Source organism: Pristiophorus japonicus, chromosome 3 (assembly GCF_044704955.1).
Source record: "Pristiophorus japonicus isolate sPriJap1 chromosome 3, sPriJap1.hap1, whole genome shotgun sequence".
NCBI classification, from domain to species: Eukaryota; Metazoa; Chordata; class Chondrichthyes; family Pristiophoridae; genus Pristiophorus; species Pristiophorus japonicus.
The window spans coordinates 250,893,538-250,908,772 of NC_091979.1; the positions used below are offsets into that span (position 1 = coordinate 250,893,538).

General features: G+C 47.0%; 1 protein-coding gene across 1 annotated transcript in view; it reads left to right on the forward strand.

Annotated features, from left to right (window-relative positions):
• The first annotated feature begins 1,699 nt into the window (after positions 1–1,699).
• dusp5 (dual specificity phosphatase 5) overlaps positions 1,700–15,235 on the forward strand; it is a 98,705-nt gene continuing 85,169 nt past the window's right edge. The window contains exons 1-2 of the mRNA XM_070876531.1: positions 1,700–2,267; positions 7,879–7,982. Coding sequence (XP_070732632.1) covers positions 7,880–7,982 — 103 coding nt within the window. The 5' untranslated portion in view covers positions 1,700–2,267; position 7,879. The remainder of the gene's footprint in view (positions 2,268–7,878; positions 7,983–15,235) is intronic.

Sequence of the window (15,235 nt, forward strand, 5' to 3'; positions counted from 1 at the left end):
AAAGAGAAAAACATTTCAATGTTCAATGAAAAGGGAACAAGCCCAGATAAATAGAGAAGAAACATTGGCAAATAGAACAATGTGCACACAATGGGAAACTTTCAAACAGGAGATGATTAGAATAAAAACGAGATATATACCCGCAAGAAATAAAGGTGGTGCTGGAAAACCTGAACTTCCCTGGTGAATAGGGAAACCAAAATTAAAATGAGACGTAAAAGGAAGGCTTTTGACAAACATAAGGCTAATAACACAAAAAGATCAATTGAAGATTTGAAAATCTAGAGGTGACGCAACAAAACGTTTGAAAGGTTAAGATGGGATATGAAGAAAGACCCCTCTCCCCTGAAACCTTCAGCCACACCTCCAACAACAAGCATGAGGAGCTCATGGGCTTCTTCTTCGCTAAGATTGAGACCATCTGTTCTTCCTCTGCCACGTCCCTCCTTTCCCCTCACCCACTGTGGTGTATGCAGCACACAAATCACTGACTCCACACGGTCTGGTGTTAATCTAACTGCTGTGACCTTCGTCCTTTATTGAACAGCCTCAGAGTGACTCCCAGGTGTGGTGGTCAGCCTTTTAGAGTGCCTCTTACAGGTACTTTCAGGTTTCCCACCACAGCGCCCTCTGTGGTGTACCATTGTGCTTATTATACATTTAAGGTACCAGGACGATACACACATCAATACATAACATCTCACTTTCCCCCACCAGGACTCAGGGCGATACACACATCGATACATAACATCTCACATCCCCCCCCCAGTCCCGAAGCCATTGCCGGGGATCTCGACCTTGTTTGTCCAACGGAAGGCAGGTAGGCATAGAGAGTGCATTAGTATGGTACATGTTATCTGGTACAGATGTGCATCAACGGGTTGCGGGTACACTGAGCAGTTACATTAAATAGTTATTGACTGGTAAGGGATCCCTGATTTCCTTATTAGCTCTTATCATTAATTGGACTTCATATCCATTATTTTACCCAAACACAGTGACCATTCAGCATTAAAATATTAATTCTTATTATAAATCCGCCATCTCACATTAACATAGCTCATTTTAGACTCGCTCTTGCCTTACAGAAGTCCTTTGTGGGGACCACCACGTGGTAAGGCCCTTTTAAGACTCCTGGGTGCATTTCCTTTTTAAGGCGCCATCTTTGATGCAGCAGGATTCCATGAGGCTTCTCCTTGGGCGCCGCCATCTTTGATGCTCTGCTGCTCTGAACACGAGGCCGCCGCCATCTTGCTCTCCGCTGCTCCGGATGCCCTCCACCACTGCAGCCTCCGCTCCCCTCCGCTGCCACCTGACTTGCCGCCTCTCCTGCGGCCGTCGTCATCGCTTCTCCGGCGGCCACCGTAGCCGCCTCCCCTGCGGCCGTCGTGGCCGCCGACCTCCAACTGCTGCCGCCGCCCAACTCTCCCTCTGCGTGGGCCCCTCCGATCCGCCGGCCATCCTGGATCCCTCACACCCCGCCCGCAGCGCCCCCCCCCTCACACACTAGGCCCCTCTCTGCAGGGCTGCTTACCTGTGGGGGCTGAGGCTGCAGGATCTCTGTGTGAGGTCCGGGCCTGGGGCTTGCCCGTGGTGGATTGAGGCTGCAGGATCTCTGTGTGAGGTCCGGGCCTGGGGCTTGCCTGTGGGGATTAAGGCTGCAGGATCTCTGTGTGAGGTCCGGGCCTGGGACTTGCCTGTGGGGATTAAGGCTGCAGGATCTCTGTGTGAGGTCCGGGCCTGGGACTTGCCTGTGGGTGGACTGAGGCTGCAGCTCCAGCTCGGTCGGCACTGCTCTCTGGGGACCCGGGGCACGGCAGCACCCCGGGGAGCAGCAGCCTGTGGAGTGGTGAAGTCTTCCCAGCTCCACGGACCGTCCCCATCCACCTCCGGCCGAGGAGTGTCGGCCCATCGCCTGCAACGATCCATAAAGGTAAACCGTGCGTCTCGTCCCCGTGGGATGCCTGCACCATCGCTCTGCCAAGAACAGGTATTAGTTCCCTGGTGTAGGTACGCAGCTTCGCCGTGACCGGGACCAGCTTGGGTCGTGCAGCTGGGTTAATCCACAGTTTATCAAAAGTTCTCCGACTCATTAACGACGGACCCGAGCCCGTGTCCACTTCCATACTCACAGGGACTCTGTTGATTTTTACTTCCATTATCACTGGGGGCGAATCGTCGGTGCACGTATACAGTCCAAGCACCTCATCTTCTTCTGCCTGCTCCTCGCTGGATGGTGGATCATCCCCCATCTCCTCAGCCACACGGTGAGTCCGATTTCTTTTACACATACGCTGAAGGTGGCCTTTAACGTGGCAGGTATTGCACGTATACTCCGCAAACCTGCACCGGTGAGCCCCATGGCTTCCTCCACAACGCCAGCATGGTGCTGCTTGATTGGCCCCCCTCAGCCGACTCTGAGTTCCAGGACCCCAAGGTCCATGCTGTCTGCCCTGGGCAGAGCCACATTCTGCAGTTTTGTCCGTGGTGAGCAGTAGACAGTGCCTGCCGGGTTCGAGACTGTGTGGATTATTTGCTTGGTGCTGCAGGTCGCGATCATATGTGCCCGGCTGATGGTGATGGCCTTTGTCAGAGTGACTGTGGGTTCCGTGGCTAGCAGCTTGTGAAGGAGGCCCTCGATGCCAATCCCCATAACGAAAACGTCCCGCAACGCCTCGTCAAGGTGTGCGCCAAAATCACACGGCGCCGCGAGTCTCCTGAGGTCCGCAGCATATTTGGTGATATCCTGGCCCTCAGGTCTGCAGTGATGGTAAAATTTGTATCTGGCCGTGAGGATGCTCTCCTTCGGTTTCAACTGGTCACGAATGTGTGTGATGAGCTCCTCATATGACTTGTCCCTGGCGCTCCCGGGTGCCAGCAAATCCCTGACGAGACAGTAAACCTCATCTCCACAACTGGAAAGCAATATCGCCTTACGCTTATCTCTCATTGCGTCCGTGTCCTCCGTCAGGTCGTTTGCTGTGAAGTAGTACTCGAGCCTTTCCGTAAAGGCCTCCCAATCATTGCCCACGGTAAAATCCTTTAGTGAGCCCAGAGTAGCCATGATTACGTGGAGTTCGTCCGCTTCCTTGTCGCCAATGTGGTGTATGTAGCACACAAATCACTGACTCCACACGGTCTGGTGTAAATCTAACTGCTGTGACCTTCGTCCTTTATTGAACAGCCTCAGAGTGACTCCCAGGCGTGGTGGTCAGCCTTAAATACTGCCTCTTGCAGGTACTTTCAGGTTTCCCAATACAGCGCCCTCTGTGGTGTATCGTTGTGCTTATTATACAATTAAGGTACCAGGACGATACACACATCAATACATAACACTCACCAATCCAATCTTCCCCGAAGGTTTTCCCCTGCCCTAGTCCTGAACTTACATCTCTCTCTAGTTTCTCTCCTTTATCCCCTCATGCCCTCTCTGAGCTCCCTCTGTCCATGGGATGCACCTTCTTGTCTCTCCAACTAAACTGCTGACCACCCAACTTCTCTTCCTGGCTCCCATGCTAGCTGATATTGGGATCAGTTTCCCTCTCCTCTGGTACTGACTCTTCCCCTCCATTTGAAACCTGGCGTCATCATCCACCTCCTTAAAATTAACACCCTTGACCCCTCTGTCCTTGCAAACAAACTACTGCCCCCATCTTCAACTCACCCATTCCTCTCCAAAGTCTTTGAATGTATAGTTGGCTCACAAATCCGTGCCCATCATTCCCGTAACTCCATGTTTGAACCTCTACAACCTGGTTTGCGCCTCTGCCGCAGCACTGAAACGGCCCTAATTGAACTCACAAATGACATCCTTTGTGACTGTGACTGTGGTGCACTATCCCTCCTCATCCTTCTCGACCTGTCTGTAACCTTTGACACGGTTGACTATACCATCCTCCTCCATTGTCCAGCATAGTGGGACTGCCCTCGCCTGGTTCCATTCTTATCTATGCAGTTATAGCCAGCGAATGTCCTGCAATGGCTTCTCTTCCCGCTCCTGCACCGTTACATACGGAGTCCTCCTTGGCCTCATCTTATTTCCAATCTACATGCTGCCCCTCGGCGACATCATCTGAAAACACATCAGGTTCCTCATATACGCTGAAGGCACCCAGTTCTACCTCACCACCACTTCTCTCGACCCTTCAACTGCCTCTATGTTTTCCGGCTGCCTGTCTCACAGCCAGTTTTGCATGAGCAGAAATTTCAACCAATTAAACATTGGGAAGACCAAAGCCATTGTCTTCGGCCCTGTCACAAATTCTGTTCGCGAGTCACTGATGTCATCCCCCTCTTTGGCCACTGTCTCAGGCTGTACCAGACTGGTCGTAACTTTGACATCCTATTTGACACTGAGCTGAGCTTCTGACCCCATATCCTCTCCATCATCTAGACCGACTGCTTCCATATTTGTATTCTGAAGTGAATGGCTCACTTTCTGACTTGCTAAAGCCTCTCCAACACCTTTAAGGCACAAGTCAGGAGGCCTGGATGAGTGCAGCTGCAACAACAATCAAGGAGCTCGACACCATCCAGGACAAAGCAATCTGCTCGATCGGCACCTCATCCACTACCTTAATCATTCACTCCCTCCATCAGCGGCGCACAATGGCTGCTGTGTGTACCATCCACAGGATGCACTACAGCAAGTTGCCAAGGCTTCTTCGACAACACCTCCCAAACCCGTGACCTCTCCATCTAGAGGGACATAGAAACATAAAAACTTCGAAAATAGGTGCAGGAGTAGGCCAATTGGCCCTTCGAGCCTGCACCGCCATTTAATAAGATCATGGCTGATCATTCCCTCAGTACCCCTTTCCTGCTTTCTCTCCATACCCCTTGATCCCCTTAGCCGTAAGGGCCATATCTAATTCCCTCTTGAATATATCCAGCGAATCCAATGGCATCAACAACTCTCTACGGCAGTGAATTCCACAGATTAACAACTCGCTGAGTGAAGAAGTTTCTCCTCATCTCAGTTCTAAATTGGCTACCCCTTATCCTAAGACTATGTCCCCTGGTTCTGGACTTCCCCAACATTGGGAACATTCTTCCCGCATCTAACCTGTCCAGTCCCGTCAGAATCTTATACGTTTCTATGAGATCCCCTCTCATCCTTCTAAACTCCAGTGAATAAAGGCCCAGTTGATCCAGCCTCTCCTCATATGACACTCCAGCCATCCCTGGAATTAGTCTGATGAACCTTCACTGCACTCCCTCAATAGCAAGAACGTCCTTCCTCAGATTAGGAGACCAAAACTGAACAGAATATTCCAGGTGAGGCCTCACTAAGGCCCTGTACAACTGCAGTAAGACCTCCCTGCTCCTCTACTCAAATCCCCTAGCTATGAAGGCCAACATACCATTTGCCTGCTTCACTGCCTGCTGTACCTGCATGCCAACCTTCAGTGACTGATGAACCATGACACCCAGGTCTCGTTGCACCTCCCCTTTTCCTAATCTGCCGCCATTCAGATAATATTCTGCCTTCGTGTTTTTGTCCCCAAAATGGATAACCTCACATTTATCCACATTATACTGCATCTGCCATGCATTTGCCAACTCACCTAACCTGTCCAAGTCACCCTGCAGCCTCTTAGCGTCCTCTTCACAGCTCACACCGCCACCCAGTTTAGTGTCTTCTGCAAACTTGGAGATATTACACTCAATTCCTGCAACCAAATCGTTAATGTATATTGTAAAGAACTGGGGTCCCAGTACTGAACCCTGCGGCACTCCACTAGTCACTGCCCGCCATTCTGAAAAGGACCCGATTATCCTGACTCTGCTTCCTGTCTGCCAACCAGTTCTCTATCCACGTCAGTACATTACCCCCAACACCATGCGCTTTAATTTTGCACACCAATCTCTTGTGCGGGACCTTGTCAAAAGCCTTTTGAAAGTCCAAATACATCACATCCACTGGTTCTCGCTTGACCACTCTGCTAGTTACATCCTCAAAAAATTCCAGAAGATTTGTCAAGCATGATTTCCCTTTCATAAATCCATGCTGAAGTGGACTGATCCTGTCACTGCTTTCCAAATTCGCTGCTATTTCATCCTTAATGATTGATTCCAACATTTTCCCCACTACTGATGTCAGGCTAACCGGTGTATAATTACCCATTTTCTCTCTCGCTCCTTTTTAAAAACGTGGTGTTACATTAACTACCCTCCAGTCCATAGGAACTGATCCAGAGTCGATAGACTGTTGGAAAATGATCACCAATGCATCCACTATTTCTAGGGCCACTTCCTTAAGTACTCTGGGATGCAGACTATCAGGCCCCAGGGATTTATCGGCCTTCGATCTCATCAATTTCCCTAACACAATTTCCCACCTAATAATGATATCCTTCAGTTCCACCTTCTCACTAGACCCACTGTCCCCTAGTACATTCGGAAGGTTATTTGTGTCTTCCTTCGTGAAGACAGAACCAAATTATTTGTTCAATTGTTCTGCCATTTCTTTGTTCCCCGTTATAAATTCACCTGAATCCGACTGCAAGGGACCTACATTTGTCTTCACTAATCTTTTTCTCTTCACATATTTATAGAAGCTTTTGCAGTCAGTTTTTATGTTCCCTGCAAGCTTCCTCTCGTACTCTATTTTCCCCCTCTTAATTAAACCCTTAGTCCTCCTCTGTTGAATTCTAAATTTCTCCCAGTCCTCAGGTTTGTTACTTTTTCTAGCCAATTTATATGCCTCTTCCTTGGTTTTAACACTATCCTTAATTTCCCTTGTTAGCCATGGTTGAGCCACCTTCCCCGTTTTATTTTTACTCCAGACAGGGATGTACAATTGCTGAAGCTCATCCATGTGATCCTTAAATTTTTTCCATTGCTTACCCACCGTCAATCCTTTAAGTATCCTTTGCCAGTCTATTCTAGCCAATTCACGCCTCATACCGTCGAAGTTACCTTCCCTTTAGTTTCCGAATTAACTATGTCACTCTCTATCTTAATAAAGAATTCTACCATATTATGGTCACTCTTCCCCAAGGGGCCTCGCACAACAAGATTGCTAATTAGTCCCTTCTCATTACACATCACCCAGTCTAGGATGGCCAGCTCTCTAGTTGGTTCCTCGACATATTGGTCTAGAAAACCATCCCGAATACACTCCAGGAAATCCTCCTCCACGCATTGCTACCAGTTTGGTTAGCCCAATCTATATGTAGATTAATGTCGCCCATGATAACTGCTGTACCATTATTGCACACATCCCTTATTTCTTGTTTGATGCTGTCCCCAACCTCACTACTACTGTTTGGTGGTCTGTACACAACTCCCACTAGCGTTTTCTGCCCTTTGGTATTCCGCAGCTCCACCCATACCGAGTCCACATCATCCAGGCTAATGTCCCTCCTTACTATTGTATTAATTTCCTCTTTAACCAGACAAGGGCAGCAGGCGCATGGGAGCACCACCACCTCCACGGTCCAGTCCAAGTCACACACCATGCAGACTTGGACATATATCAACGTTCCTTTATCGTCGCTGGGTCAAAATCCTGAAACTTCCTAACAGCACTCTGGGAGTACCCTCACCATATGGGTGGTATTGGTTCAAGAAGTTGGCTCACCACCACCTTTTTAAGGGCAATTAGGGATGGGCAATAAATGTCGACCATGCCAGCTATGCTCACATCCTGAGAATGATTTTTTTAATGTGGTCATTGCTGGCTAGATCAGCATTTATCGTCCATCCCTAGTTGACCTGAGAAATTGGTGATGTGCCTTCTTCTTAAACTGCTGCAGTCCGTTGTTTACAATGGTTTGCTATAACTGAGAGGCTTGCTAGGCCACTCAGAGGGCAGTTAAGATACAACCATAGTTGTGACCTCACCTAAGCCTGTGACCCGATTTATTTTTCCAGCATGGTTGCAGATTGTGTGCAAGCTGCCGTCATGAAACAAAGTGCCATGAAAATTCAAAGCACTGTTTGGGTACAGTGTGGCCTGAGAATTCCTTATTTTGAAGGTAAGGCCACTGGGAAGTTTATTAATTCAATTCTCTGCGTACTTAGCTGTTTTTTCTTTCAAACACCTTCATGGGTAAGAGTGTTCCAAGTATTTTGGCTGCTTTGAGGCGATCCTATTGAGCAGCATAATTGGGGCTCCCTTTCGTAATCTTCCTGTGCACGAGTTATCTGGCTATCTGGCTGTCGGAGCTGTCAGACAGCACCAGAGGAAGAGTGTTACAACTAGGAGTTACCTTGGCCTCCAAAAAATAAAAATAAAATATTTATATGGCTGTTTATTGAGCAGCTTCCAGCAAGTGTTGGTCAGTCTGTCTAGAGTGGGGTTGCAAACACTCCAGAACTCTCCAGGAATTAAAGACTATTCTCCAGGACACTGCTGCGAACAAAACCAGGAGAAATATCATCGGGGCATTAAAAAAAATCATGTTTTTAAAAAACATTTCTTTGAACACTTGTTTACTAGTTATGAAAATATTGGACATGGCTGTTTGACAGTCAAGAATCAGCCAATGGGTTAATGAAGTGTGTATTAACTTCCAATTGGCATGGTAAGACGGGGCCATGAATATGGCCATGTTGGGTGACCAATGGCGGGAATGTGGGGGCGGGGCGGTTGAAGGCAGGAAGTCATGTGATGACACCTCCAGGAATAGGTCCAACCAGAGTTGACAACCCTCCTCTAGAGTTCATCGGAACAAGAAATTTGCATTCAGAGGAACATAGGGCTAAAAATTCAGTATAGCCCGGTTTAGGTGGTGACACCTCCTGGTCGCTAACTTTAGCACCGGGCGATGTTTACCGCCTCCAACCAGGATATTCACTTTTAGCGCCCCGAGGGGAGTGGGGTGCTAAGGGAAGCGTTTCACACCCCTCTTAGGACGCTAACCCTGATTCCTGGGGCGCTATCGCGGGAGCGCTGCTGAAGATCTGGTGCTAGGAAACGAGCATCCCAGCGCCTAAAGGGGAGGTCAGCTGGACCACCCGAAAAGTTAACGAAAAGCCAAGGCGGCTAAACAACAGTGTCCAGCATCTAGGAGAGATGCATTAATGGGAAAAAAAAATTTATTTCAACTGCCCACCTGCTTCCCCTCGGCAGCTTCTCTGTGATGTTTGCTTTCCCTGTCGGAAGTAGCAGCAAGCGCTACGGCAGGCGAAAACAGTCAAGACCGGGGGCGTTGCACGCTCAGTGACATCACCAAGTGGGTGGGGCTAGCGAGCGCAGCGCAAACTGTCAGCGCCGCTGCTAAACCTTCACTGAAGTTCGCGGCAGGCGCTGACAGCGCGGCGCTCGGGCGGGAGGTGCTTCACCTCGTTAGTGCCACTCTGGGGTGTTAACGGGTGGCGCTAACCAAACGAATTTCTCCCCCAATGACTATAACAGTATGAGTAAAATAGAAAGGTCATAAAAGATGCAATAGAATGAAAGCGAGAGGTTGGAGGTTAGATGTGAGAGAAGGATTGCCTATCAACAACAACTTATATTTATATCAGACAATAATATGACATAAGAAAATACTGCATAAAATCTTTGAATTTTTCTTTGTATGTGGTGTATTATAATCGGAATACTACATTAACTAACAAGCAAGGGTAGAGCAACAGGATCTTTCATTAGCCTTTTGCATCATAAAATAACTTACCAAAGACATAGGCTGATTGAATATTTAGCCACCCAGGGTACAAGTAATATATTTCTGAAGCAAATAAAAACGCACAGTTATCAAGCTGTTCCCTTCTGTGAAAATTCAGTTTGACTAGGTTATTGATGTTAGAAAATAAGGGAGCTTTCCAAATGTGCAACCAGCCATGTGTATGCAGACATCTGGACCATTGCTAGTTTCAGATCTATTCTTTTTAAAAGGGATTCATCTTCATTTAACACAAGGGCTTTCAAAAGGTTAAGTAGTGGTGCGGTTATCTTGGTGTCTTTAGTTCCAGATGAATGGATTTGGCTTTCAGCCTCCCACACAGCTGTATATGTACACACAGTACCGATGTGTAAAGCTGACGAGTACTTGTGGAAAAACAGCCTCACAACTATCCTCTCTCTTGTGTGCAAACGTCTTTTTTTCTAACTCAATCTTATCTTGGCCCATCTTTCACCCTTAGCATTCGTTTAAAAGTGGCAAAGACACCTTTCCTGTTTCTAGAACAAAGCTAAAATAAAAATGATGGTAGATTTCGCAGTAAGTAACTCCCCTGCCACCCCTGCTCATGGTGTCACTGCCTCCTTCATACTGCAGCCCACGTCCTCACTGGCGGAATGTTTGGTGGTGTTCGTGGTTGGAAACATTGCAACTTGTGTCGTTTGCTTAGGCTGTCAGTGCATGCTACTGCACTCGCATATACCGGCCACTGCAGTCGACCTCACTCACATACCATATCTGAGAGTAAGTTCATCAGTTTTTTTTTTAACCTAACTATTGGGTGCCATGTCCAAGGATTGGGACAGGAAGGACTAGAAATTGCACTTAATTTTCCTCGCTCTACCCCATGTACTGCTGAACCAAGTGTTGCGTTGTCATCGGAATTCACACTGGGGCGGGAGTAGTTCTGGTGTGACTTGTGTACGGAAGTTTGAATGAAATCGATCAACCAGGGTTCCAGCAACATCCAGCAACAACAACAACGTGTATTTATATATCGCCTTTATAGTAGTGAAATGTCCCAAGATGCTTCACCCATCACATTATCGGATCACTTGGCTTAAATTTCTGAGCCATGTAGCGTTGCTGTATTTGTTTTTGTTTTTGCTACCTAATAGAGACCAGTAAGACCCCAGGTTTGATTCTTAGGCCTGTGCTGAGTTAGTTGATCTCAGTGGGGGTTGTGTAACGAGTGCTACGAAAAGTCTACAGGAATAGGAAGGACTCAGCCATATGTTCCAGCTCTTATGGTGCGAACACATTGGTTGTTAATATTTCTATCAAGAATTGTTGCTTGGGGTCACCAGGCACCTGAGGGCACCACTGTCTGAGGTCATTGCATGTGCGTGGTCACTGGTATATAAGCGCGGGCAGTATGTCACACGGGTACTTTGGGCGTGAATAAAGTTGGATCAGGTTTACAGCTGAGGCAGTTTACAGTAACAAGACTCTTGAGTCATTACATTTGGCAACGAGGTAACTTAAAAACCTTCGCATATACAATGGGCACTATTGGAATTCTGGAGAGATTTGTGGAGGGCAAGGATTGGGCGGATTTTATCGACCGCCTGGATCAGTATTTTGTGACCAACAAAATGGAGGGAGAGGCTGACGCAGTTTGACGCAGGGTGGTTTTCCTCACCGTTTGTGGTCCAAAAATTTACGGCCTCATAAAGAATCTTCTCTCGCCTTTATGTCCAACGGACAAAGAATACGAGGATTTGTGTGCTTTGGTGTGTGACCATCTTAAGCCAAAAGAGGGGATCATCATCTCACGCTATCGCTTCTACACACATATTCGTGCTGAGGGTCAGGATGTGTCAGGATTCATTGCCGACCTACAACGTCTTGCTGAGCCGTGTAAGTTCGGGAACATGTTGGAAGATATGTTGCGAGATTTCTTCGTGATAGGCATCAACCATGATGTGATTCTCCGGAAGTTATTGACCGAAGAGAAGCTGGACTTGAGAAAGGCCATCGCGACTGCCCAGGCATGCTTGACGACTAATGATAATTTGAGGCAGATATCATCGAAGAGTCGGAGCTCCATGGCAAGGTACTGTTAGCAAAATTGTGTCGGTCTGGCAGAGCTGCTTATGATAGGGCCTACTCGACTGCTTATGTGAAACCTGAAGCTGCTCAGAGTCCGCCAACTGGTACGCATTCGATTTCACCCTGTGAGAGAAATCATTGGCCTCATCAGTGTCAGTTTAACCACTACTCCTATAATGGCTGTTCGAAAGTGGGGCATCTTCAGAGAATGTACCCACAACTGAGCAAGCGCGCTGCTGCTCATCATATTGTTGATGATGACCAGTCTAGTGCTGGCCCAGATACACAACCCGAGGAGGAAGTGTATGGTGTGTATTCGTTCTTGGCAAAGAGCCAGCCGATAATTGTTAATGTGAGGCTGAATGGCGTACCTGTATCAATGGAGCTGGACACGGGTGTGAGTCAGTCGATAATGAGCCAAAGGACATTTGACAAGCTGTGGGACACTGAGGCTGTGAAGCCTAAGCTGAGTCCAGTCAATGCCAAGTTGCGTACCTACACTAAGGAACTCATACCGGTGATTGGCAGTGCAGTAGTCAAGGTGTCATATAATGATGTGGTTCAAGATCTACCATTATGGATTGTCCCAGGTAATGGTCCAACGCTGTTTGGCAGGAACTGGCTTGAGCAAATCAAATGATATCAAAGCGTTATTCTCGGTGGATGACACTTCGTGTGCTCAAGTGTTGAAGAAGTTTCCTTCTTTGTTTGAACCGGGCATTTGTAATTTTACTGGAGCCAAGGTGCAGATTCACCTGGATTCTGATGCAAGGCCTGTCTATCATAAAGCTCGGCCTGCTCCTTACATGATGAAGGAGAAGGTTGAAATTGAGCTTGACAGACTCCAGTGTGAAGGGGTCATATCACCGGTCGAGTTTAACGAGTGGGCCAGTCCTATTGTTCCTGTATTGATGAGTGATTGGCACTGTCAAGATTTGTTGAGGCTACAAGGTTATGATTAACCGATTTTTGAAACAGGATCAGTATCCGTTACTGAAGGGTGATGACCTGTTCGCCATGCTAGCTGGTGGAAAATCGTTCACTAAACTAGATCTGATGTCGGCCTATATGACACAGGAGGTTGTCGGCACTTCGAAGAAACTCACCTGCATCAACATCCATAAAGGACTGTTTGCCTGCAATAGGTGTCCCTTTGGAATTCGTTCGGCTGCAGCCATATTTCAGAGGAATATAGAGAGTTTACTGAAGTCCGTTCCTAGAACTGTCGTGTTTCAAAATGATATTCTGGTCACAGGTCGTGACACTGTTGAACATCTGAACAATCTTGAAGAAGTCTTACATCGTCTGGACAAAGTGGGACTCAGGCTGAAACGTTCGAAGTGTGTCTTCATGGCACCTGAAGTTGAATTCCTGGGGAGGAAGATTGCTGCTGACAGCATCAGACCTACTGATTCAAAAACCAAGGCCATCAAAAATGCACCCAGGCCTCAGAATGTGACGGAGTTGCGTTCATTCCTTGGGCTACTCAATTACTTCAGTAATTTCTTACTCTTTATTAAAAAAACATAGAAACATAGAAAATAGGTGCAGGAGTAGGCCATTCGGCCCTTCGAGCCTGCACCACCATTCAATGAGTTCATGGCTGAACATGCAACTTCAGTACCCCATTCCTGCTTTCTCGCCATACCTCTTGATCCCCCTAGTAGTAAGGACTACATATAACTCCTTTTTGAATATATTTAGTGAATTGGCCTCAACAACTTTCTGTGGTAGAGAATTCCACAGGTTCACCACTCTCTGGGTGAAGAAGTTTCTCCTCATCTCAGTCCTAAATGGCTTACCCCTTATCCTTAGACTGTGACCTTCTTCAGGATCTGCGAGATGGTCCAGAATGGCGGCAATGCCATCAGGTGAACCAGGAAGACTGGAACAAGAAATTTCTCTGACACAATCGGAGGGCTATTGCTGGCAGTACCTGAGCCACCTGACCTGGGAGCCGGTCCTTGACAAGGACCCAGGGATTGGCAAGGTCAGAGGGCACTAGTAACTGCTGGGACAAGAGTTTCCATCGAGTCCTTGTCCCACAGATTGTCCCAGTTGATCAGAACAATGAGCGAGTACGGATCTCGTTTCAGTTTCCAGGGTTTGAGTATTGATGTCTGTATAGTCACTGCAGTCGATTATACTGTTACACACTCTGACTTTCACATGGAATTGCACAAGCTGGAATAAACCAACTGCTACTCAGAAAAGGCGACAACTGGGTCTGGGGTGTGTTTCAAGATAGAGCCTTTGAGAAAGCTAAGAATCTGCTCTGTTCAAACAAGTTGCTTGTTCAATATGATCCGTGTAAGCGTCTTGTATTGGCCTGTGATGCTTCATCATATGGGGTTGGTTGTGTACTCCAACAAGCAAATGAGTCGGATAAGCTACAACCTGTTGTGTATGTTTCGAGAAGTTTGTCAAAAGCGGAAAGAGCTTACAGCATGGTAGGAAAAGAAGCTTTGGCCTGTGAGTATGTGGTCAAAAAGATGCATCAGTACCTGTTTAGTTTTCGTTTTGAACTCGAAACAGATCACAAGCCACTCATTTCATTGTTTTCAGAAAACAAAGATATTAATACCAATGCATCGTCCCGTATTCAGAGGTGGTCGTTGACATTGTCTGCCTATGATTTTGTTATTCGTCATAGATCTGGTATTGAGAATTGTGCCAATGCACTAAGTCGTCTGTCTTTGCCCACACTTGATATGGAGATGCCTCAACCTGCTGTTAGTAATGGATGCTTTTGAGAGTGAAGGAACTCCTGTCACTGCTCAATAAGTTAGGATCTGGACCAGCCATGACCCTATTTTATCGGTTGTGAAACGTTGTGTCCTCAGTGGTGATTGGTCTGCAATACCTATGGAGATGTGTGATGAGACCAAACCTTACAACCGTCGCAAAGATGACCTGTCCATTCAGTCAGATCAAGGTAGAAAACATCTTAAATAACATTTAATTTGGCATTATCAACCATATCAGTGCCAAAATGTGTGCGATGTAGGAATGCAGTGGGAAACAATCTCCCTCAACCAATGTCCTCACTCCACTCAAACGCCCCCCCCAGTTTTAACCAGTTATTCATCTGATTGCTGTTCATGGGATGATACAGATGCAGATAGTCTGCTGTATTTACCTAGTACATAATAGACACTACACTCCATCAATTATTCACTGTATGGCCCGCTTTGAGATGGTATGGCGTGACAAGGTATTACATAAATGTAAATACAGGTAATTCCTGTTTCTACCTTTGTAATGCACAGCAGTCGTGTAACCCTTTTTATTTTACAGTAAGACTTGTGTTAGAAGGCACATCTGACTCTGACTCTGGATTCATTTCAGGCCACGCATTGCTGTGATGTGACAACGATGGAAAGCAGAAATGTTTAATTTTGAAGAGTAATGCCTCTGGCAGAGAGCATTTGTCCAAGAAAAGATTTGAAACATTTTATGATTACCATCCCCTCCACAGTTAGCTAAATGTTCATGCTAAAACATCAGCCAAGCTATCGAAGTATGTAGGGCCTAGGTTGAAAACAAATTGTTGA